Here is a 24,485-nt window from a genome sequence, read left to right as displayed (position 1 = left end):
TAATTTGTCAGACAAATTCTAATAGCTCCCCTCTGAAATGCTGCAACATGTGTCGACTGCTGATTACCATCAGTGTGCTCAAAAACTATTTTATTCATGAAACCAGGCGGTCTGTTTGACTTATTGTGGATTTTAATGTGCGGTGCTGGACGGCTACTGAGTAAATTTAGTGAAGTACTGTGCAATTTTGAGGTATTTGTACTTATTTTAACAGCATTACATTTTAGAAAGAAATCCCGCTCTTTACATTGATACATAGAACTACATGAAAAAACATAACCTTGTTGCTAGAAGGGTCATTGTGACATGTTACATTTCACTAAGTCTTCATGTTCTCTGGTATTTCACAAGAAAAGTAAAATTTGAGATGAGAGAAAGTTTTGAAAGCAGATTTAAGTATCAGAGCTTTCTTTGCTGTCCTATTAATCATCATTGTGAGCCTTTAGGGGACCTAAACTGCAGGTATAAAATGTCCTATTGTGTAGAAAATATTTAAAATTAGCTTCACCCCAACCATCTACAACATTAGAAAGATTATTTATGCATCAATATTAACATGTAGCATGTAGGAGAAAAGTAGTTTGATGTTTAAAATGAAAAATTTGGGGAATGCTACTGTAATTTTACTCGATAAGAAGGATTTTTACTTATGATAGGAGTGTAACTGTACCTCTTAAAACTCAGGCCAGTGTATATTTGCTTTAACAATGTCACCTCAGCTGTGGTGGAAATACGGTCTGTTGACATTTGGCACATATCTAATGTGAAGAAGAAGTTTAGTAGCTGTTGAAGCAGGCAGATTTAAAGGGGTTTTATTTATATTTTATTGATCATTATGTGATAATTTAAGGCTTGTATTTTTTAGTAAAATATTGACATGTTGCTAAGCCCCCAATTCAGCATTTAGAAGCAGTATATTGTTTTGAATAAACTGTTTATGAGGCACTAGAATGCAAGATGGAGTACATTTAAGTAATTTAAATAATCAATGTATTTATCAGCAGCTATGACTCTTCTTGTGGACCAGGAACATAGTAGTAATCATAGAAAGTGTGTCTTGTTAGGAGAAGAATTGTTATTGACAGTCACTGCACTTTAATGCAAACTTGTATCTTAAATATCTTTTTTCTGTATAGAACTACAGCATATTGTATTTTTAAAAAAATCCTTTAATATAAACCTATAAAAAGGTAAATGTAGTGCTTATAACTGCTAAATAGAGGGATTTGAATAAAGTTTTACCAAAATGTTTTTAATTTCTGATGAGCTCTTCTAGATGGATGATTATACAAAAACCTGTTGAGGTTACGGCCGGAAGACAAAGTTTTTTGTTTGCTATGTCATGTTACAGTATAGAAAATTTACTTCACTGAAAAGTTGTTTATCATGACTGAAGCAATATTTTGTAAACTAACTAACTTAGGGACTGATTGCATTTATATTTTAATATGAGAATGAGAGATGTTAAAAAACAAACTGTCAACATGAAAAAACCCATGAAATGTATTCTGACATACCTAAAGTACTAAATTTTAAGCAACAGACTGGTTGGAGTCTCATATTTGGTTGTTTTTTTAATATACAAGCTGGAGGAACAGCTGTCCACGGATATAGCCGTTCTTATTTAACCCAAATGATCACAATTATTTTGTGACTGAAAATCTATTCAGGTGACTCCAGGGTACTAGAAGCCATCAATAGAAATCTCCAGATGTGAGTCTTCTCACTTTCCTTCAAGGGAAGCAAGATAAGATCCATCCATCAGGCTTCCAGCTTGCAGGCACCCAGTTGCAGAAAAACTCTCTCCACCCTGGAGAAGCAGGAATGAAACCAGGGAAGGGCAGATAGGTGTGAAGCCGGATCTGTTCCAACCTGCATTGTTGGATCACAGTCCACAGCCCTCAGCTTCCTCCTCCCATAACTCTTGTTATTCTAACCATGGCTGTGACATCAGATCTCCCAGCACTTCACTTTCACAAGGGTTAGTCACCTTCCAGATCATGACTATGAGTGGTAGGTTGTCCTGCATTTACGTGGAAAGTTTCCCTTTATGGAAATCTTAAAGGAGGTGAGCACCGTGAGAAAAGGTGTGTGTGTGTGTGGTAAACGTTGGTAGAATCAGCAGTGAGCGTTTGACTGCAGCAGCTTCTAGTATCACTTAGCTGCAGGGATCAGAAAAAGGCTTTGAGGACCAAAGAGGAGTGGGGAGACTCATACAGGTAAGAGCGCTATGATAAATCTGGCTTGGCACACTGCTTTCTGTGTGAGGTCCACACTGATTCTCCTCAAGTTATTTTGATTATGTGGAAAAATCTACAGTGGCATTTTAATGTAGTCTGTATTTCCTTTGGCCTTAATTTTAATCTCCTGCTGCCAAAGACGGAATACTTTCCTGTGGTTATTCTAAATACATGGCTCAGGTTCTCATTCTGCCTTTGATCCTGGAAATGAATTCAAAACTTTCAGCTGATTCTTTACAGTTTTCTCCCATCTGTTCCACATTAAGTTTTCTGTTACTTTTCATGCAGCAGAGTTGAGTGGACTTGTTGGCAGCCCTTATGACTTGTCTCTTTTGTTCACACCTTTCTCTGTCTTGTTTCAGGTGCCAGTCTACATCACCCTGTCCAGCTCTCTCAGCCAGCCAGGGCCAGAGCCAGCAGCCCCTCCTCGGCGACGGCGACAGCTCTGGCAAACAGAACAGGTACGTCAGGACCGACGGCAGGTTTCTGCTGCGATCTGGATGGAACAACAAGACAGCTAGCTTGTGCAGCGGAGCATCTCTCGCAAGTGACGCTGACGCCCAAGTTCGTCTCACCAAAGCAAAGAGCATCAGCTGCCTCGACAACAGGCTGTCTATCTATAAGCCCCCGGTTCAAACCAACAAGTCCTGTCAGGAAAGTCAGGGTGCCCCGGAGCAGAAGGAGAAACAAGGAGATCTGTCAGCGGGAGATGGACTTAATGGTCGGCCCTTGAGCTGGAGCACACTCTCACTGGGGCCTTCCTCCAGTCAAGGCCACAAGCGAACCCTCTCTCTCACCCGCTCAGTAGCAGGTGTCCCCCCCACCACCATCCGCAAAAAGATCTCAGAATGGGAGTGCAGACGGGTGTCTCTGCCTAGGATGAGCTTGTGTCTGGATAAAAGGGGAGGCGAGCGTGTAGGGGGTAGTGAGGGCTGCCCAAGCTTGCTCTCTTCTCCCTGCAGCGAAAAGGCTTTTGACTTTAAGGGCGTTCGCAGGATGAGCACAGCATTCTCCGAGTGCTCCTACACAGAGGAAGAGGAAGGAGTTTCAGAAAAAGATGGTCTCGGCCGTTTCCAGAAAAGGATAAGCAAGATGGACTCCTCGGGATCGTTTGTGCGTTCCCTGTCTACTCGTAAAGAAACATCAGCCGTCCTCAACAGGATACAAAAGATAGAGCAGGCCCTGAAGGAGAATCCCAGCCCGGCCCCCCCACGATATCTGAGCAACTGCTACGCTCCAGACAAGACGAGACAGAGGTCCTTTGTGATAGGTGACGACTTAGACAGCCCATGCGCCAGTAAGCGCAGCAGCATTTGCTCGGTGGCCACTGAACCGGATGCTGTTTTGGTGCCCGATAAGCTCTCTAAACTCAGACAAAGGTTCAGTGTGAGCTCAGCCAGGTCGGAGAGCCCAGAACCTCCCAGCCAACAGAGCTCCGTCGGCTCACCAGTCAACCCCTTACCCAAACCCAAACGCACTTTTGAATACGACGCCAAACGGGACCAGAAGGGCGCGCTGCCAGCTAATGGACTACCTCCAGACAGGGCCTCGGAGTCTCCCCCACCTCTGCCGTCCACCCCTGCACCCAGCATGACGCGAACAGCAAAGACTGAGGGCAGCACCCCAATGAGAATCCAGGACAGGTGAGTGATGAACCAATATGCTTTTTTTGTTGGGGCTGATGCCAGTGCTGAATATTAGCAATCAAGTAAGGCCGATAACCGACATTTGAGGCCGATATGCATTAGATGAAATGTTTTAACAGCATGTCCTAACAAAGAACCCTTAAATAGGCTTCTGTATTATTAAGGGTGACTATAGCTGAAAATGTAAATAGAAATAGCAGCATTTAAATTAGGATGCTCTCCTCTGTTGATGTGGGATTGACTGGGATTGATTAGTTTGTCTCCTGCCCAGTACGGTTCTTATCTTAAAGGGCTATTAATTATTTTTTTCCAGACTGTTTAATGGTAATTTTTTTGGTTTCCTTAACTTAGCTAAGCTTAACTTAGCTGCTAGCAGTTAGCTTAGCCTTAGCCTGTGAGAGAAGCTAATTTCCTGGTTTGTTGCAACAGCTTGTGTTTCTTGTTCAGTTTTTGAGACCAAAGAGTGACCTTTCACTCTGACTACAGATGGAGAGAGGTGGCTGCATCAGACCTGAAGTAGTGCATTAAATCTATCAATAATCATTACAATTACTGATACCGACAATAGGGAAAATGCCAGATATCGGCCATGATAATTGGCTAGTCCAATAATCGGTCTGTCCCTTTAACTCCTTTGACTTTTTTTGGAGGCATTGGGAGCAAAGTTTCCAACATGTCTGACCGTCTTGTGAGGAATTTGATCAATGATTATGGCAGCTTGCTTTGCTGATGTGGGTTAATAAGTTACCGATCAACGTGTTTTGGATGTAGTGCTCAGTTTGTTTTAGTTTGAATTCACAATGCATATCATTATTAAAACTTCCCACTGACAAATAATAGCATTTTTGACATGACGTGAAGAGCTTTGTGTTATTTTTATGATGTCTACAGCTTTAAAAAAAATAATCCTCAATCAAACCAACACATTTCAAAAGCCTGCTGGATAAAAGGGGGTCACACTAAAGATAGCTTGTTTCTATTATAGATTACAGAACATTTAAAACAAAATTCGAGCAGGGCCATAAAAAAAGTTTTGGCAGTTTGTACAAAAAACAATCAGCTTTCTGCACCAACTAACTGGCAATTGTAAGTTTTCTTTAGATACCATGAAATCTGACATATATTAGCTGAATCTTTGCCGTTTTCTCAATTCTTTTTAACTTATAGCTCTCAGGATCAGGCGTCCTGAGCTTTTTGTGTGAGGGTGGGGCCTCCACAGATCGTCCCTATGTGAAATCCTTAAACATTTGTCCCTCGGACTCTATGTTTAACATTCCTGTGGCTCCAGCAATTTCAGACCAGGCTTAAAAGCCACAAGCTGTCGATGGCGCGACATGACCGTACTGTAGATCCCTGCACTAATGTAGCTCAGCAAACATTTTCTGCAGTGCCTTGACATGTGATGTGTGCCTTACACTGTGCAGAGAACACTCAGAAATAGTAAGAAATCTGCATGTTTACTTGTGACTTATCTGGAATGTCCTTGTGATTGGTGCACATGTTGATCATGGTGTTTTTACTTTATTATTAATACTTCAGATTTGAGATTTTTTCAAGGATTTGAACTTGTGTTTATAAACTATAGAAGTGTCTTAGCCACCTGTTCAATGTTTCTGTGTTTCCAGACGAGAAGTTTAGAATGTTTGAAGTAAAACCGACTGTCTGGACTATTTATAATACCATCTGCCTGTTTTCTGTCATCCTCTGTCTGCATAATTTGAGTTAGACACTGACGCTTATTAACAATTCTTCCTTGTAATTTTGGAGCATCCAGCTATTTCTCATCTTGGTCTGTTTGAAATTCCTTCATTTCTTTCTAGAGAGTCGTGTGAGTCAGAGGATGCTGCGAGCTTGCCGTCTTCATATCCGTCCTCACCCACAGAGAATGGCGCACTGACCACAAATACACGGAGTCGACCCAATTCCAAAAGCACTTTAGAGGAGAATGCCTATGAGGACATAGTAGGTAAGGCACTGGTCTGATAGCTTTGAAAACAAGGCAGATGGCCTTAATTTTTATTGATTTTGATTAAAGAAAATTGATCTGCAACTTGTATCATCATCCTATAAGTCGCTTTTTAAAGTAAACATGACAGCATTTTTCTGTATTTGCATCTTTAATGTGCATATTGTCTGCTTTTCTTGAGCTTCTATGATAGTTAACTGAATTTATTTGTGTTTTCTACTGTTGATGCAACTAAACAAGACAAATTATATGCAAACAGAGGTTTTTGGGACATGTGGGTGATCATTTTTCACTCTAATTTTATTATCTTGACTATTAATAATAGAATTAATTATCATAAATAGTTAAACAACTTAATACACACAGAAAGTCATGTGATTTCTGGCTTGGACTTTAAGCAATGCAATATGTTTAGTCATCTGACAGGTGGTTTATAAAGCAAATGAGGCATTAAGGGTAATCTCAGGTGAAACTCTGCAGCACTGTGAGGGATAGCAGTGAGCACCAAGCACTTTTGGCACATGGTGTGAGTCTTTTTGTTCATATAATAACACATTTACTATAATTTGAAAGTACTGATATGAGATAAGATTGATATATCCACTGTAAACACATACGCTATATGGCTTTTATCAATGTAATGCGACATTCAAGACAGAAGTCTGATGTTTTCGTGATTCTTATCTTATATATAATGAAGATGTGAGAGTGTCTCCTCCTCCTGCATCTGCCTCATGTGGAAGTGTCGGGTACAGAAAAAGTCTCATTGTGGGGAAAGTCAATCAACACTCATAAGATTAATGGGTAACGTGGCTGTGTAGGTTGCGTTTTCCTCCCAAGTCTGTCAAATGATCTGCATTTGCCACACTGTTATTCAGTAATCCATGCGTTTTTAGGATGAGAAACGAAAACCTCTCACAGTAAAAGATACTGAAATCAGTAACAGTGACGACTGGCCAAATATACGATGAAAAAGGTCTTTATTTGGTTGCTAAATTTTGATTGTCTAGCACCATCCTCTCACACCTCATACTAAGTGTCTTACATTAAACAACTCAACTCAGTAGTTTGCTCTCTGAGATAATGTGTGTATGAAATTGCTGGACATGTTGAAGAGCCAAATTCCTTTCCACTAGCAAATAACGCCAGGCCTTCTGCCCAGTTCAGCTGCCAGTTACTTATCCCCCCCCCCCCCCCCCCCCCCGGTGCAGATTGTGTCAGTGTGAGTGTAGCCTCAAGATGAATCTTGGATTTCAGAGGCAGTTAAAAAGTTTTCTACTCTCTGAAACATTTTTCATTGTTAAATCTTCAACGACGACCAAAAAAGGGCTGGATTTGTTTTATATACGAGCTGGACGTCACTTCACTGAATTTCTGCAAGTAGCCGTTTCTAAATGTGTCAGGGATCAGTGTCTAGCTCATGAGCTTTTTTTTTGTTTTTTTTGTTTTTTTTTTCTTGGCGAGGATTCGTTGTAGTCTCAGAGAGAGCGTCAGGCATGACGGATTTTCATGTGAATCCTGACAAAGCCCTCATTGTTCATCCGGCGCTAGTGAGAGTGTATAGTTTGCAGTTCGGAGACGCACTTCTGCCAGTCTCTGTTCATTCTTGAAAATGACGTGGTTTCCGATAAAGTCTGAAATTGCGCAAATAGAAGCTTTCAAACCGAACGGAGAAGAATGTTGTATTTCACCACTATTGAATAGTGGTTTACAGGTCAGATGATCCATTTCAGAAGCAGCCACAGCAGTAGGAAACGTGTCCTCTTGTGCCCCCATTTTAACAAGCACCTCACAATAAAAACTACGTATTTTCTGAACTTCACGAGAACATCTTGGTGTTCTCGGAGGTCCACTCACATCATCTTGGTTCTTTGGCACCTGTGCTTGACGTCAGACGTTTACCTTGAGAGTACAAGTCATGGCCTGCACTAGAGTGTTACTACACTTGCATGATAGATCGTGACGTTAGGGGACTGTTTTAAGTGCTTTTAGCTCACATGGTTGATAAATGTGGTGCCAATGAATGAACTGTTTACAGGCTGATGAATCACACACCAGTGTCACCGTGATTCAACTGTCTGCTCTCACTCTTGTGAATATATCTGGGAGCCTGTCTGGCGTATTGTCATGAGTAATTCAAAAGTTACACCTAAAAAAATACAGATGGACAATATTCTCCATTCTCCCTCATAGTGTGTCCAGTGTGGTCACAAACAGACTATTTTCATGATGGACCGATTGTATGGTTTTCCAAATGTTCTGACAGAACTCTAACCTTTTTTTTTTTCAACCCTTGCGTTTTTCCGTAGCCATACTGTAGCTGCATGCTTTATAGGGTAAGCTGATACGGACATTGTTGGTATAGTTTGTTCTGTGCCTCGCCCTGCCCGGAGAGGCCATTGTGTACACAGAAAATGTACAATCACAGTGTGCAGCCGAGGTGTGTCCACTCCCTACATAATACGGTGTGTCGAGGAGTGTGTTAGAGCGAGATCGGGATGTTTGTAATCAGAGCAGTAGATTAGTACCCTGCAGTACATAAGCAGCTAGACAGACATATCATTTTCCCAGCAGGCTCTCATTACTGTATTGCTTCAGTTTACTGGAGTTGCGGCGCAATGTGGGGCCAGACTAAGCCCTCTTACTCTGCTCCTTGGCTTTAATGATGCACAGAAAAAACTCCTCTGAGCTAATTTACTGTGCGACACGACATAACGATTCCTGGCAGTGTACATTGTCTGTGTGCATGGGTGTGTGTACAAGTTTAATAATTAACCTAAAAATAGATAGACTGAACAAAGCTCTGGCTGTATCTTAATCTTAGGTGTTTTACAAAAAAAAGACTTTGTCATTGTTTGAGAACCAGAGTTCACCAGGTTTTTAACTAATGTTGTCAGGAAGAAGGAGCACAGCTACCAAATAGATCCTTGTTTTTTCAGTTCCTACTGACAGATAACGCCGATTTTCGTTCTTTTAAAAGTTCCCTTCATGCATTTCAACGCCATCTGGCTCTGTTTTTATTCTTCACTGTGGTTTCTCCTCTTTCTCACAACCTTTTTCAGACCCTGCCAGAAAGCTATTCTCAGAGCACATGTCTGAATAGACATGGACTGTGGTGTTACACCAGTTCAGTTCTCTCTTTATTGAAGTTGGTCCTCTGCCAGGTGACATCAGTGAAAGCAATGCGATGCTCTGTAATGTTCCTTTTCTTTCCTCCTCTGCCATTATTTATTGACTGAAGTACGTCTATAAAGCAGTAGCAAAGTTTGTGCTGATTGCATTTATGTCCTAAAAGTCAAATCACAGTTGAAATCCTAGTGTGAGCTGTACTCTAATGTCTAGACTTATTTCAGAACAATGTGTTTAAACACACAAAACACATGTAAATACTATGTGTACTTCACAAGAATGGAAAATGTGTATTAAAAAGATTATTGTAGTATTCTAATCATTCAGTAGACTATAACTTTTTACATCATTTGAACATTTTTATTTCCCTTTATTGCTAAGAAGACCTTCTTCATCTCTAGCTGCAGACAGTTTGCATGCCTGGACAGTGAGTCACCAGCAGTGTTGTGTCCAGAAGTTTCAGTTTGGCCCACTGGGGCCTGTGAGGCCCAGTGCCAACAGTAACTGTTTTGAAAAAAAGGGAGTTCACTCGAGCCAGCCCGGAATGACCTTTGACTTACCTTTCATGACTCATCTCTTTTTAGACTAACCATCGGGAGGCCCTCTGGTGCCCCTGACACCCTTTGCCTCCCCCTGTTTACCCTCTTTGACCCACCAGCGTCATACATCTTCTGTCAAAAACAGCCTCTGTCCATGAAGAATTGCTGGCTTTACTGCTGATTTGAGCTCCACTGAATACTTACCTCATCCCTACAGAGAAGGAGAATCCATACGAGGATGTTGACCTGAAGCGGAAGAGTTTGGGGCGGAAGTCGGAGAGCAGCAGATCTTGGACCACCATGGACAGAAAACTGAACTCCCCGCCTCAGGTAAGTCATAAACCTGCTGGGATCAACAGCACTGATGTATTTTCCTGTAGTAAGCATAACCGATATGTTTTCCCGCTGTAATGTACATCCGTTCTCTGGGTGTCAGTGCTGGATCCTGGATAAGATCTTTTGAGGAATCTCACACCTCATTTGTGTCACGGCAGGAAACATTTTGACATGTTTAGACCTCGTGATGTTCGCAGAAGAGCCCATCTGCAGATTTGGCTTCCTCACTTCAACGCTGAAGCACTTGTCTCGGTACATGAAGGGGGAGCACACATGGTCGCTGCTGGTGGAAACACGTGCACTTTAATGCTCCTGTAAACACTCCTTGAGCAGTTACTTTGTCTGGAGTCAAGCAGAAGAGGAACCGCTGCATCTGTTTATAGTGCAGCCAAAATAAACTGGTGCTGCTTTAATAAAGAAGTCCGTCAATAATTGGGCTATTTGTCCATCACACCTTCCGCAAATTCAATCTGAGTTCAAGCAGCACACAGTGGGAGTAAGTTTTCCTCATAATAGGAGGGTTTTACTGAGAAATTGAAGGTGTGAAACCAATTCACTCTTTCACCAATGAGGAAGATAACCAATGGTTTGTTTTGCATTTTTTGCTTCTTAACAATAAATGCTACTCTTTGTTCTCCTGGTTGCATTAGCATTATTTTTCTGTAACTCTAGTACTGTTGTACAGAGTGGTTTATATGCACACATCTTTTCCTGTAAATCTTTTATACTTATGCAGGCATTTCCTGGAAGGGAATAGCAGATCCTGGCACTAAAAATAAAAACTACTATACATATATATATATATAAAATGAGGTACATACTGTATATAGTATAAAGGGGTCATATTATGCATCAAAAACAAACAAAAAATGCCTGTCATATTTGTTTAAGGCGTGTCTAGAGAACCACAAAATGGTTTTTGTGATGTGACAACAGGCTGATAGATGTAGGCAAACAATCCGACATAGTTTACAAAAAGTTAAAAACTCTGATGATCGGCCCCGGTCTTGTACTTCGGTTTTGGCTCCCAAATTAAGACCCTGGGTAACAATCTTCATGTATGGAGTACTTTTAAATAAACAGGTTAAAAAGTGCTTCACAAGTCAGCAGAACAACAGAAACTTGGTCATTCAAATAATCATTCTAGTAATCAAATTTTCAGAACAATTTCTGCTCTCATCTGAAAATTTTAAAATATGGATATTTATGAAGATATTTGTGAAATTTTGGCTTGATAAGTTATATACTTTTTATCTTTCATATCAAAAATGTTTAATATATGTACTTAGAGAGCCTTTTGAAACTCCAGACCTCCGTTCTGCTTGGATCAGGCTGTCTACTGATATTTTTATTGTAGTACAGCTTGTCATACCTGCTCAATCAGCAATGACAACAAATCTATGAAGTTATCTTTTTTTGACCAGGTGTTTCATATTTTAAAGTATTCTTTGTTTTGTTTTATTGTGACATGCAACATATGGTTCACAAAATAACACTTGATTGACTTCTGCATTGTCAATGTGTGCTCAAAGGTGGGACTTTTCATGACGTGCTTAATTTTTTTCAGAAGAGATCATATGATCTACTTGCAGGTTCTGAATCGGTGCCATGATGGAGAATAACAGTGAAAATTTCAGGCTTTTATCTTAAATAGGTCCTGAAATCTCGTTCAAATGCAGTCTTGAATTTTGATGTGCAAAAAAAGTGCTGAAACTGGGTCAACAGGCAATTTACAAAGCAGTATATACCTTGGAAAATATACGCCAATGTAACATTTTACAGCTACCATTTTAAACATCTGTAGTTTATGATGATGAGACGGAATAATCCAAAAGTAAATGATGAATGAAATTAGCTAAATGTTTTGGATTCTTTTCTCTAGTTGCCATCCAAACCCAGCAGCCAGTCCCTTCGCCTCCCTGGTCCGAGCGACAGGAAGAGCCACCGGTTGTCACAGCTGTCCAAGCGCTACAGTCACGATGAAATGCTGCTTCTTCCCCAAATCGGCGTATCAACATCACCTTGCGGCCTGCTGGATGATAGCCTCTGTAGCACCAGCGATACGTTGGCCTCGCACAGGCACTGGAGGATCCCCAAGGTACACACCACCTGATCCTACACAAACACCTTCACTAAGTCCTCGCTGAGCTCCGACTGTGTTCTCTTTCCGTTCCCGCTTCGCAAACCTGCTCAGGTTTCTGCTGGGACCGGGTCAGAGTCGGAGCAGCTCTGGATCACTTGTAATTCCTCAGATTGGGAAAGATGTTTTTAAGATACAGTGCCTTGGTGCATATAATTACTGTGTGGGTTTCAGCCCCTGCGGTGCCTTTTCTCAAGAACTCCCCACGTAGCCTTTCACTTGTATTTTCCTGCAACCCTTAACACACATGTCCACTATCTCACACTGTTACTTTTGGCCAGGTACTCCCTCTATACTTAGGATCAAAAGGAACAAAACTTCAGATCCCTCGTCAGAGAATTTCCTCTTTCGTCTGTTTACAGCTCGTCCAGAGGATCAACTCCATTTACTGCACTAAACGTGGGAAGAAGCGGCTGAAGAAACTCTCCATGTCCAATGTTGAGACCGCATCTCTGAGAGGTAAGGGTTCTCTTTATTCCTTTTATCCGCTGGACAGATAAGCGAGTAAATATTTGCGTCTCAGCCACCCACATAGAGTCCCTCTTATGGCATAAACACATGTTTGTGAAAGTGCCCTCTGACCCATAAAAGAACTTGTTGTCTGTCTAATATCTGCTCCCCAGATGACAACAGTGAGAGTGAGAGTGACTCCGATGACAGGTTCAAAGGTGAGTGACCACAGTGGTGCTGCATTTCTGTTAGCTCTGAACAGCCATTTTTTTCTCAGTGCTTACACACAGTTTAGTTTTAACAAGTGACCCGAACAGACCACAGAATTGTAACTGAAACATTTGCCATATGCACAGATTACCAGTAGACCGGACAGCATTTATCACATGTTGGAATCCACTGAGAGGAATAAATGCTGAATTAGTGATGGTTTCATTCCATTTTGGACTCTAGAATAAGTGCATTACACCCACATTTAATACCTCGTGAGCCTTAGATTTTCATACTGCACTGCAAACTGTGAATTCTGTAGGGTTTTTTTTAATGCTCACCTCCCTCCTCAGCTCACACCCAGAGGTTACTGAAGCTGCAGTCTATCCTCCGACGAGCGCCTAGCTACCGGACACTGGAGCTGCAGCTCATTGAGTGGCAGGAGAGGGAACTCTTTGAGTACTTTGTGGTCGTTTCTCTGAAAAAGAAACCCAGCAAGAACACCTACTCCCCAGAGGTCACCTACCAGTTTCCCAAGGTAACAGTCATGACTGAATCCTGCTGCTGGTTATCACGGACACCTGAGATAACAGGAATCCTCAGTGACTGAGTTTATTCACATAAAGCAAAAATCAAAAAAAGAAATGTAATTGAAATGTGTTAGTGGTCCTAAAATGCTTCAGAAGATGTCAGCAAGTGTTTTAGCTTCAAAATTACAAACACTCCAAACAGTGCTGAGATTTTTCTAAAGTTTAAATGTGTCTGAACCACATGGTAATGTTTGTTGATACTACTACTACTAGTACTACCACTTCTGCTACTACACTACTACTACTACTACTACTACTACTACTACTACTACTATCACTACTACTACATTGAATTTCCCTTTGGGGATAAATAAAGTTCTTGTATTGTACTACTACGTCGACCTCTAATTCTACTACTACCACCACTACTACTACTACTTCCACTACAAATACTACTACCCCTACTTCTACTACCACTACTTATACTACTACTACTTCTACTTCCACTACTACTACTACTACTATTACTACCACTACTACTACTTCTACCTCTACCTCTGCTTCTACTTCTACTACTATGACTTGTATTTCTACTACTACTACCACTATTACTACTTCTGATTCCACTAGTACTATTACTGTTACTACCACTACTACTTCTACCTCTGCTTCTACTTCTACTGCTACTACTATGACTTCTGTTTCTTTCTTTTATTTCTTTTCTAGTATTACTACTACTACTACTACTACTGCTATTAATACTACTATTACTACTACTACTACTACAAAAGGAGAATTTGAAATGAGCAGTGGCGGCTGGTGGTAAAATTTGTTGGGTGGGCTAACAAATGCATAATACCGATTAAATAGTTAACATCACCTATGATTCACACAGTTACATCAGTTACAGGTACACTATACTTTAGTGCGCTCTCTCTCTCTCTCTCTCTCTCACTCTCTCTCTCACTCTCTCCCTCTCTCCCTCCCTCTCTCACTCTCTCTCTCTCTCTCTCTCTGAATGAAAGCGGACGGTATCTGCTGGGACTGTAAAAAAACAAGCCCATTTAGAGATATTCTATGTTTTTCTTTTGACTGATTGGTGCTGTTGCTACCTTTGGTTTCACCTAAACTTAAAACAATCTGTTGTAAGTTATTTAAAAAATAATTTTCTCATCTTTTTTGTGTTTGCTTGGGAGGGCTTAGCCCTGTTAGCTCATTTATACCAGCCGTCCCTGGAAATTAGATGACTTTTCTGTCTGGTCTATTTTTTCCACAGACAATTTCAAATAACACACTTCAATGAAATCAAGTGAAACCTTTAATTTAATCGTTGTGTGTCTGAATAATAAGCTCTTGACATATCTGTAAGATCCAAAAGGAAATCGGCTTATAGAGGAGCCTGCATAATATCAGTGATTTGTTCCAGTGATCAGCTTCAAGCCTCAGCTCTCCGTATTTATCCTGTTTCTCTTGTTATTCTCAAACTGGACAGGATAATTTACATCAGCAGAATTTTCCTCTGGGCAGGTTTTCCAAAGTTTTTCCACTGTGAACTGTTAGTCATGGATTACCACAGAGGCCTGTAAGACAATAACACAAATTAGTATGTATTAACACGTGATAATGCAGGTCAGTGACGAATACAGTTTATATTTTTTGGGAGCTTGTTTATGGTTAAAAATAACAAGGATCCATTTTTAAAATATGTTTGAAAGTTCTTTGGTTTAGTAGAAGTGTCCCTATGGAGAAGTACTTCTAGTGAGGCAAAAACTGTCTCTGTTGTTGAGCTAAAGAGGACTTGGGGAGGGCAAAGGTTTATCCTTGAATGGGAGAAATGTTAGTCTGGTCATTTAGAGGTCACATAGACATCCATGGGGAGATTAAAAAAAGGAGGACAGAGTCATTTGAAAGACACTGAGCTGAATCCTCTCCTCTTTATTCTTCTCTCGCAGCTGGACAGACCCACCAAGCAAATGAGGGAGGCTGAACAGAGGCTCAAAGCCATTCCTCAGTTCTGTTTCCCAGATGCAAAAGACTGGAGTCCTGTCTCAGAGTACAGCAGGTATGGCCAAAAAAATCTTTCACGATGTGTCAAAGTCTTTACACAAGGGTCATTACAAAAGGCAAACATAATAACTGCAGGCAATGGCTGACTTTGGAGGCTGCAGTGGACGTTGTACAGCTGTTTTCAGAGTGCAGATTGAAATTAATGTGCAAAATGAGTGGAGTTTTTTGTTTTGTTTTTGTCACTCAAGTTTTTATTTATTTTTATACAATTACACATGCCAAGAAAGAAAAACAAACAAACAAAACAACTGAGAAAAGTCTGGAAGTAACAGAGCACCTACATCAGGGGTGTCAAACTCAAACAAAATATTTAGTCAACGGTATCTGCAACTGAATGACACAGCATTTTACTTTATGATCAAAATGACAAAGGTCCGACCAAAAAAGACAAAAGGCAGCAAAAACTAGACAAAATATTACAAAAATGAGTCGCAAAATGACAAAAACATGACACAAAATTACAAAAAATGAAATAAACGACACGAAACAAACAAAAAAAGAGACAAAAATGTGATAAAAAAGTTACAAAGTGACAAAAATTGGACAAATGACAAAAACAAGACAAAAATTTACACAAATGAGACAAACGAGACCACAAATTACAAAAGCGAGAAACAAAATGACACGAAAACAGACAACACAGGGGAGACAAAAAACCCCACAAAATGACACAAACGAAACACAAAACAACGAATAAAGCAAAACACAAAATGACAAACATAAGAAAAAAAACACAAGTGAGACAAAAAGGAAACACAAAATGACAAAAACCAGAAACAAAACAACAAAAAATCTGACAGAAAACAACAAAAACAAGACAAACTATTGCAAAAATGAGACTGAATATGACAAAAGAACAATCTATTATTTTACTTTATGATCAAAACAACTTGTCATGGTCTAGAAATTATTTTAAATTAATAGTTATACAAATGTACAATTTGCAGTTAATGTCTTCTATGTAATTTTTACACTTTACAAAGTCGTCCCATGGGCCAGATCGGACCCTGTGGGGGGCCGGTTTTGGCCTGCGGACCGCATGTTTGACACCCCTGATCTACATCATCCATTAGGCCTGTTAATTGTAATTTTCCGCTTGTTCCCCTTCAACGTTGCCATTTCGAGTCGTGTATTCTGTCCATTTTTGTCCATTTGTGCTTCCTGTAGTCTCAGTTTGTGAGTTAGTTTTTTCCATTATATAAATTTCCTCAGTAATTTTCAACCATTGGTCCTTTGTTGGTGGTCCTGTTTTAGCCCAATTTCTCATTATGGCTTTTTTGCGTGCCACTGGCAGTATTTTGATGAAATATCTGTCATTCCCCATCACACTCTCTTCAGAGAAATTACAAAGATAAAGCACAGTGCAACTCCAAGGGATCTTATAACCCATTATTTGTTGTAGCTCTTCACGTACAGTTTCCCAAAACACAGTTATTTTCTGACATTTCTGAAAAACATGTGTGATCTACATCAAGTTCTCCACATCTCGCCAACATTTTTGATGTCGGTTTTGGCGTAATAAAGAAGAAGCCAAATTTTTCCAAGAGAAATCCTTCCATATGAATCTTCCACATATCAAGCCAATCATCATCTGTAATTTCCATGTTCCGTTCCTTCTCCCAGTTATATTTTATATAATTAGTTGTATGTTCATCATGCAAATTTAGTGCTTGGTATATTGCTGACGTTATTCTCATACTACTTTCCTTGTATGCTTTGATTATAGTTTGGCTCCACCCTGACCTCTTTTCTGTAGGAGTTTTTTGTTTTTACAGCATCACTTATTGATAAATGAGGAAGGTTACGGCCATTTTCGAACTATTATCCACACAGCATGTTTTGAAACTCCTATGTTATCAATGCAGTTTTCTTAGCGCTGATTATCTTTCAAACATCTCCACCCTTGTTGTCGGCATATGGGATGATAAAATCTTTTATCCGTGTGTTTACACCTGCTGTACCACTGTTTTAAAATAACAATGGGCCAGAGCCAACACAAACGTGCTGTGCAGTCAATTATTATTTGCTCTCTCTTCTTATTACTTGCATGTACAGTTGTCTTCACATGTTAATTGTCATGGGTATGCATTTGTTTTTGGCTACAGTGAGACCTTCTCCTTTATGCTGACTGGAGAGGACGGCAGCAGGAGGTTTGGCTACTGCAGACGCCTGCTGGTAAGCCACCGTTCAGCTCCTCATCCTCTGCTCCATGTCCACATCCTGCCGAGCCCCGTTTGTTGTGACAGATGTTTTTATTTTACCATGTGATGCGATTTTCCGGTCGGACTGTTAATGTGTTGCATGACAGGAAAGAAATCACACGAAAAACATAAAAAAAAAAAAAATGAAGTGGGCGTGAAACACCTTTTGGATTTTAGAATCAATGGAAAATAATAGAGGCAGACAAAGATTATCACACTAACTGTTGTAGCAGCTGAGCAGGATTAGCGTCAGCCAAGGAAATACCTTCAGGTAGTGTTAGTGGGAAAAACATCTGGAATAACAAATCACACATTAACAACAGTTTTTTCCCAGTTGCTATAAAATGGATTTACGCGACTGAATGAGTATATTGTCATTATATGTTTACTTAATTATACAAATTTGTCTTTATGAATGTATTTTGAATTTAAAATAGTCAACATGGTCTTAAAATGGACAAAGGAATATCCACATATAAAAACTAGAATTCGGTTATAGTTAGAAAGCACATAAAAATGCAACAAAAATATAAAAATTCAAGATAAAAACATATTTAGGATTGACTCACTCACTTTAATGAGGGTTTTTAGGAGAGGCAAGACAAAGAGAAACCATAAAAAATCCAAACTTTGTCATTCTGAAGCATTTCCTCTCTATAATGAGGCCGGGGAACGCTTTGAAGTGTTTTGTTGAGCTTCCCATTTAGCTTGTGGGAAGAGAGCACGACTCTGTGGCATTTTGTAAATGTGGCTTATGATTCTGTTTGCCGTTTGGTATTTTCTGAGTATGTTTATGCTGCTTCAGTGTGTACGTTCTCTGACGTTGACTAGGAGTGTCTTTCACTACCGTCGGAGGAATTCTTCGACTGACAAAAGTTAAGTTTAGTTTGTAGCTCTCGGTTACGCTTCATCTGGTCCGTTGATCTGAGATTCATCCTGATTGAAGCAGATTCTAATGAAGGTAGTGAAAGAGGTGAGCTAGTCTCCTTCAGTAACTCCGCTTCCTCCCTGCTGTCTGTCCAGCAGTTGGCAGCAGCCGAGCATTCCTGAGGACTTGAATCAAGCTCCACATAGTTGATTTAATCATCCATTTGGAAAAGCAGGGGAGAAACAAGAGGAGAAAATTGTATACCTAATATGGACAAGTGGATTGGTGTTTGTTGAGTGCCTGTGTTCATTTGTGTCCGTGTGTTTGAGTGTCTGACTGCGTCTGTGGCTCTTGTGTTTCAAAGCACATAATGCTCTGAGTGCGCTGAGGACAGATACTATCAGCAGGGGCAGATAAACCACCTGTGTTTAGGAAGGAGGAATCCACATGAGCAACTTTCACCTTAGATGACAGATTAAATCAAAGACCTCTTCATGTGACGTTATCCTGGTGGTCTCGTCGTGGTAATTTCATCAACCTGTATATATGCTGTGTTTACATTTACACCAATCAGCCACAGCAGTAAAAGCAAAGCAAGGTGAAGTTTAAAACACGGGACAATTTGCTTTACCAAAAACAGCTCGAGGAACACAACCAAGAGCCTAAACTTTGATCCAGCTTCCAACCTCCCCAGATCTCAAAACGATCGAGCTGCAGGAAAAATCCTGTTAGACGAACTGCCCAGCTACATCTTACAAATCTGCTGCAAATATCTCAGTGCCAGACACCACAGGACATCCCCAGAGATGTTTAGCAACATGCGGGAAACCTACACGATATTAGGCAGGTGGTTTTAATCCTCGTGTTGACCTGCGAGTCAAAATTGACCCGTTTAAAGTTTGAAAATGTGGGAAAAAAAAAAAAAATTTTCACAGTAAAACTTCTGATGTCCACATTTTCAACATTTTTGGGAAATCTTTCAACATTTTTTGGTGGAAAAAAGAAATGTTAAAAATGTTTCTTAAAAACATTAACATAAAAATCAACCAAAATCCAGCGAAATTCACCAGATTTTGGTTGATTTTTATATGAATGTTCTTGAAGAAAATATTAGAAATTTTACTGATTGATACATATATATATATATATATATATATATGTATGTATGTATATGTGTGTGTGTAATCATTTCAGATTTTTTAGGATTTTTTTTGGAAGATGTTTATTCATATTTTGAAAATATTTGCAAGAATTTTCTTGCCAAACTTGGGGGATTTTTTTAAAAATAAAATTTTTAAGATAAACTTTTAAGGAAGTATTGGAATTTTCTTCCTAAAGGTTTTGCAAATTTTCAGAAATTTGGGGAATTTTTTTCTGAATTTTGGGATTTTTTTTCAGAGAAGGAAACAATATTTTTTGCTGCCCGTAAATGAGGACAACAGGAGGGTTATTATAATGGCTCATCGGTGTATTTCAATTTTACACATCGAGCTCAGTTTACTGTTAGCATTATTCAGCCTGTGAACAAAGCAGTCTTCTGTGACTCTGGAGGAGTCTGAAAAATCACCTTAATGACGTCTGAAAATGAAGTCATTATCTCCGCTCGAGCCTGGAGACTACAAACCTTTAGCAGAAAAGCCCATGTTGCAAATTGTGAAAGATGTGAACTGTTAGCAGGCAGAGAAGCCTCACAGAAGTTGGTTGCAATATAGGAAATGCACAATTCATAGACATAGGGGCTTCACTTGCCTGAAAGCCTGAATATTTTGGCCTTTTTTTAATCTGTTCAGTCAGACTTCATAACATCATTGCTTTATCAAACACCAGTCTAATGAGTTTTCTTTCTTTTTCAGCCGACTGGGAAAGGACCTCGCCTTCCAGAGGTGTACTGTGTCATCAGCCGGTTGGGCTGTTTTGACTTGTTCTCCACGGTGAGTTCAGTCTTGTCCTCAAGCCACACATACATGCACGTCTACACACACACACACACACACACACACACACATTTGGAAAGCCAGCCACAGACAGTGAGCTGTATGCGGTGTTGTAGCTGTGGTTAACCCATTTCACAGCTGAAGGAAATGACTTTCAGCAGACCTTCTGCCGAACGCCTGCTCATTGGTAAACCTGATTTCAGTCTCCGTCTCTTTTTTTTAAAAAAAACTTTCTGATTTCCCAGAGTAATTGATTCCTTGGCTTTTGTCTCACTGGTGCCAACGCAGAGCAGAGCAGTCACTCTGTTTGACTTTTTCAGCCCCTTATCTGATTACTTTATTAATTCAAAGTGAGTGAATCCAGACTGTTGAAACAAAGCGGCTGCTATATGACATGGACATAAAATAACACAGACTATTTCAAAGACAGTGTGCATATGTGCTGTCATCATTGTTTAATAGGGAGGCCTGTGTGTAGCCCGCTGAGACTGTAGACGAGCTGTTTTATGAAGCCTGAAATAGAACATTAGAAATCTGTTTTCAGTAGCTGAGTTAAAACATGGAAGCTGTACCACGCTGATGAAGTATTATAGGTGATTATGCCATTTAGCACTTCATTTGTGAATGTGTTTATGGGTGCCAAAGCCTGCTGGCTTTTTGCATAACATGATTTTAAATTATATATCTAAACTTTGAGAGTAGTACAGCATGAAACCTCAGATTTAATAGAGTTTATAGCTGCTGATGATAAAGGGGGATGGCAGCATTTGATTCTAGAGGGAGCTGTGTGAGAGAGGCAGACAAAAACAGAGACGGAGAGAACGAGAGGGGTGATATATGACCTCGAAAAAGGAACGATTCTCCAATCAACTTTCCAGACAGGAGGCAGTTTGGACCAAAACAGGCAGACAGGCACAATGGGTGGAATTTTCCAATCACACAAGCATGGAAATAGAGTCATTTGCTATTTTTCAAAACAGAAAATGAATGCTGAGTGCTCAAACACATAATAATATTAAAAGTTTCCATTAACCGTCACCGTCGCCAATAACTTTGATTGAAAACTGGTAGAAATGTATAAAGGAAACTCTTTCCTCCCATGTTCAGATCCTGGATGAGGTAGAGAGACGGAGGGGCATCTCAGCAGCTCTGGTTTATCCCTTCATGAGGAGTCTGATGGAGTCCCCCTTTCCTGCACCAGGGAAGCTTATCAAAGTAAAGACCTTCCTGCCCGGTGCAGGAAACGAGGTAAAGCAGAGCACAAACACTAATGTTCACATACAGTGCGGCAGAAAATGTGTTTCCTGAATGAGGCTTGCATTTGTCGAACTTTGTGGTCATTCAGGTCATTGAGCTCCGGCGGCCCACCGACTCCAGACTGGAGCACGTGGACTTCGACAGTCTGTTCAGATGCCTGAGTGTTCGGCAGGTGATACGAGTCTTTGCCTCGCTGCTGCTGGAGCGAAGGGTCATCTTTGTGGCTGATAAACTCAGGTGAGTTCCCGCCACTCCCAGTCCACTGATTCTTTGCCTCAGCAGTGTAATGAGCTGGATTTCGCAATATCAACTTTTTTTCTCTTTTTATTTGCTCATTTAATTTTTGTCACAGTTGCTTTCGTCTTCCAGTGTGAGGGATTCAGTCTGTGACTTTTACTGTTTCTTTTTACTCTTTGTTCATATTTAATAGAAATGGAGCCAAACAAGCATTGTGTTGTGTCAGGTTGCCCAGACTTGTCTGACAAAAATAATGTTGTCTCTGGATTTAAGAGGCCCCAGAAACTGAAAGTTCATTTAAATGACTTAGCATGATCTTTGAAGTCTGGTGATAGACTGGCAGCTTGAATAGAATACACACCACTTCTCATCCAAAGTCAGCTTCTTGTGCCTCAACAGAATAAAGGAATAAACGGATGGATACCATGAATAGAATGACTAGGATGATAAATATTATGACTGCACACATTGCCAAAAGACATATTTAGGTTTGTTAATTGGGCTCCACTGGCACTCTGTATTTGTTTTCCGTGCCTCCTAGTCCTCTCAAACTGAGGAATACGACGAGTTTAAAACAGCCTGACAGTCAGTCTGTCAGCTGATGGCAGCATTGCAATAACCTCCGCACACACACTTAATAACAGCATTGTGCTGTGGTTTTGTCAGCTGGGGTCTAACAGATGCACCATGTGTGGAGCGGTTTGATTGTGATGTTTGATCCTGACTGATATCAGAAAGTCAAGCAACAGGTCAGTCAGCTGCCAGCTTTGATAGCAGCAGTAAAGTGGGTCACAGCAGTGAGAGGAGAGCAGGGTGGGGCTGATAAGATGAGAAGAGTCTCCAAGGACTCGGTGTCCTCTCGTTACAGAAAATAGAAGGGTGCTGTCAGAGCATCGGAGGCGAGGGTGGAGTGGAGTGGGAGGACATCTGAGTGGAGAAGTAATCTCTCCATGTATCAGAGCCCAGTTTACACAAACATCAGTGGGGGCAGTGACTGTGAGGGAAGGAATGCACTTCCTGTGTGCGCGACTCTGCCCTCTATGATCTGTGGCTCGACTGTCACCGTTTGACTTATGATGCCACGGTCACTCCCTTCGTATGAGCGACCTTAGTCTGCGAATCTCTGGAGAAAGTTTGGCCAAGTTACTCATTACCAGAGGTGATAACATCAAGGAGTCATTGAGTGGGAATCGAGAAATGATGCAATATTATCATGAAATGTGGCCCAATAGCTGCCACTTGTGAAATTTGTGATATCTTGCACGAGAATCATTTATGATGTTTCCTTGTAATATTTGCGTAGCTGCTTTGGGTTCTTGAACATAATTTTGTGTATAAAGTGCATTTGTTGATGGTTCCCATTAAAACTTGTTAATTGTGGTGATCCTCAGATTTTTTTTCGAATTAATTTAAGTGAAATATTTCAACAGCTGTCTCATAGATAGTAACAAAATGTGGAGCAGCCATTGTTGTCCTCTTTATGATGAATTGTAATAATTTGGGTGACCTCTTTGCTTTTGATTTAGCACCAAAAACAATGACATTCCCATCTGCCTTAGGAGCTAATTTGTGTTCAGATCTAGACCTCTGTATGATCTGCTAGCACACAGAAACAAGAAAGGTCATACATTCTTATTTGTTTCATTTATTTATTTCACCTTTATTTTACCAGATAAGTTAGCTGAGAAGTAGTTCTCATTGTCAATAATGACCTGGTCAAGAGGCAGCATACAACAAGATGAACAACAGGTTCCATAATGCACCATGATGCAGACTTAAACTGGCAGAAGGTTAAATTACTGCAAAGAAAACCATCAGTTTTAAGGTCTTCAGTAAAGCAAAGATGTGTAAAATAGAATTTCAAGCTAAATATGAAGTTAATAAAACTGAAATAACTTTAATACCACAGTATTTTACAGCCTCTTGGTCTATGATCTGCTCAAACTGTGCATGTGTGTTTGTGCATTGCATTTGTTTGCATGTATATGTGCTTATATGCAGTACTTCTGTGTTTTGGTTTCATTTGAACAGTGACAGGGCCTCACTGCAGCATTAATGACTGCGATGATAAAAGAGCTTCTCCCTCTGGGACTCTGGTACATAATCCATTCCCAAAATACCTCAGCTGCAGAGCATGATGTATGCGTCTTTCTGCTGAAATGTATATCCAACATATGAAGGAACTGAAAGAAAAAGCCATTTTAGGCAATCGTTGCGTTCACCCTTGTAAAATTACACTGAAACTTTTGTTGTTTTTCCCAGAGAGGTTGTTGCCTCTACATGAATGTCTGCACAGACAATTTCTTTTAAGTGATCACTGACCTACTGATGCCTGTAACAACAAGTTGGAAGCCTAATCAGATATATTCATCATCAGCTATGTCACTCTGTAGCTGCTTAACTCGATTGACCTGCAGATGCTGGATGAGTTTTGTCAGTGCTGTGGACTTGTGTAAACAGTCTCTGTCAATCCTCAGGCTAAAGCGGTAAACGGTTAGCAAAGTGTGCGTGCATATCCAGATTTGTCTGTTAGCCTGGCTGTGAATTACTCTGACAGTGAAGGTGTTGCTGCTTGTTAGATCATAGCAGTTTCTCCTGATGTGTTGCTCAGTTAAGCCATCCTTTTTCAGGGCTTTTTTTAAAAAAAGAAAAAAGCATACTTACATGCATATAAATGTCACTAAAATCAAGCAGCAACAAATGCATTTTTGTGCAGAAAAATACTAAACCTTGCA

At 40.3% G+C, this 24,485-nt stretch overlaps 1 protein-coding gene across 2 annotated transcripts in view; it reads left to right on the top strand.

The window, feature by feature from the left end:
* Positions 1-24,485, top strand: part of dennd2b (DENN domain containing 2B) — a 50,277-nt gene that overhangs the window by 17,962 nt on the left and 7,830 nt on the right. For both annotated transcript variants that reach the window (XM_051937544.1, XM_022202546.2), the window contains exons 3-14: positions 2,603-3,883; positions 5,707-5,852; positions 9,738-9,850; positions 11,739-11,954; positions 12,359-12,455; positions 12,620-12,664; positions 13,010-13,194; positions 15,139-15,248; positions 17,359-17,428; positions 20,176-20,253; positions 21,364-21,504; positions 21,602-21,750. In XM_051937544.1, the coding sequence (XP_051793504.1) occupies positions 2,603-3,883; positions 5,707-5,852; positions 9,738-9,850; positions 11,739-11,954; positions 12,359-12,455; positions 12,620-12,664; positions 13,010-13,194; positions 15,139-15,248; positions 17,359-17,428; positions 20,176-20,253; positions 21,364-21,504; positions 21,602-21,750 (2,631 nt within the window). The remainder of the gene's footprint in view (positions 1-2,602; positions 3,884-5,706; positions 5,853-9,737; positions 9,851-11,738; positions 11,955-12,358; positions 12,456-12,619; positions 12,665-13,009; positions 13,195-15,138; positions 15,249-17,358; positions 17,429-20,175; positions 20,254-21,363; positions 21,505-21,601; positions 21,751-24,485) is intronic.

The sequence above is a fragment of the Acanthochromis polyacanthus genome, chromosome 2, assembly GCF_021347895.1.
Source record: "Acanthochromis polyacanthus isolate Apoly-LR-REF ecotype Palm Island chromosome 2, KAUST_Apoly_ChrSc, whole genome shotgun sequence".
NCBI lineage: Eukaryota > Metazoa > Chordata > Actinopteri > Pomacentridae > Acanthochromis > Acanthochromis polyacanthus.
This window is presented reverse-complemented; position numbering and strand designations above follow the sequence as displayed.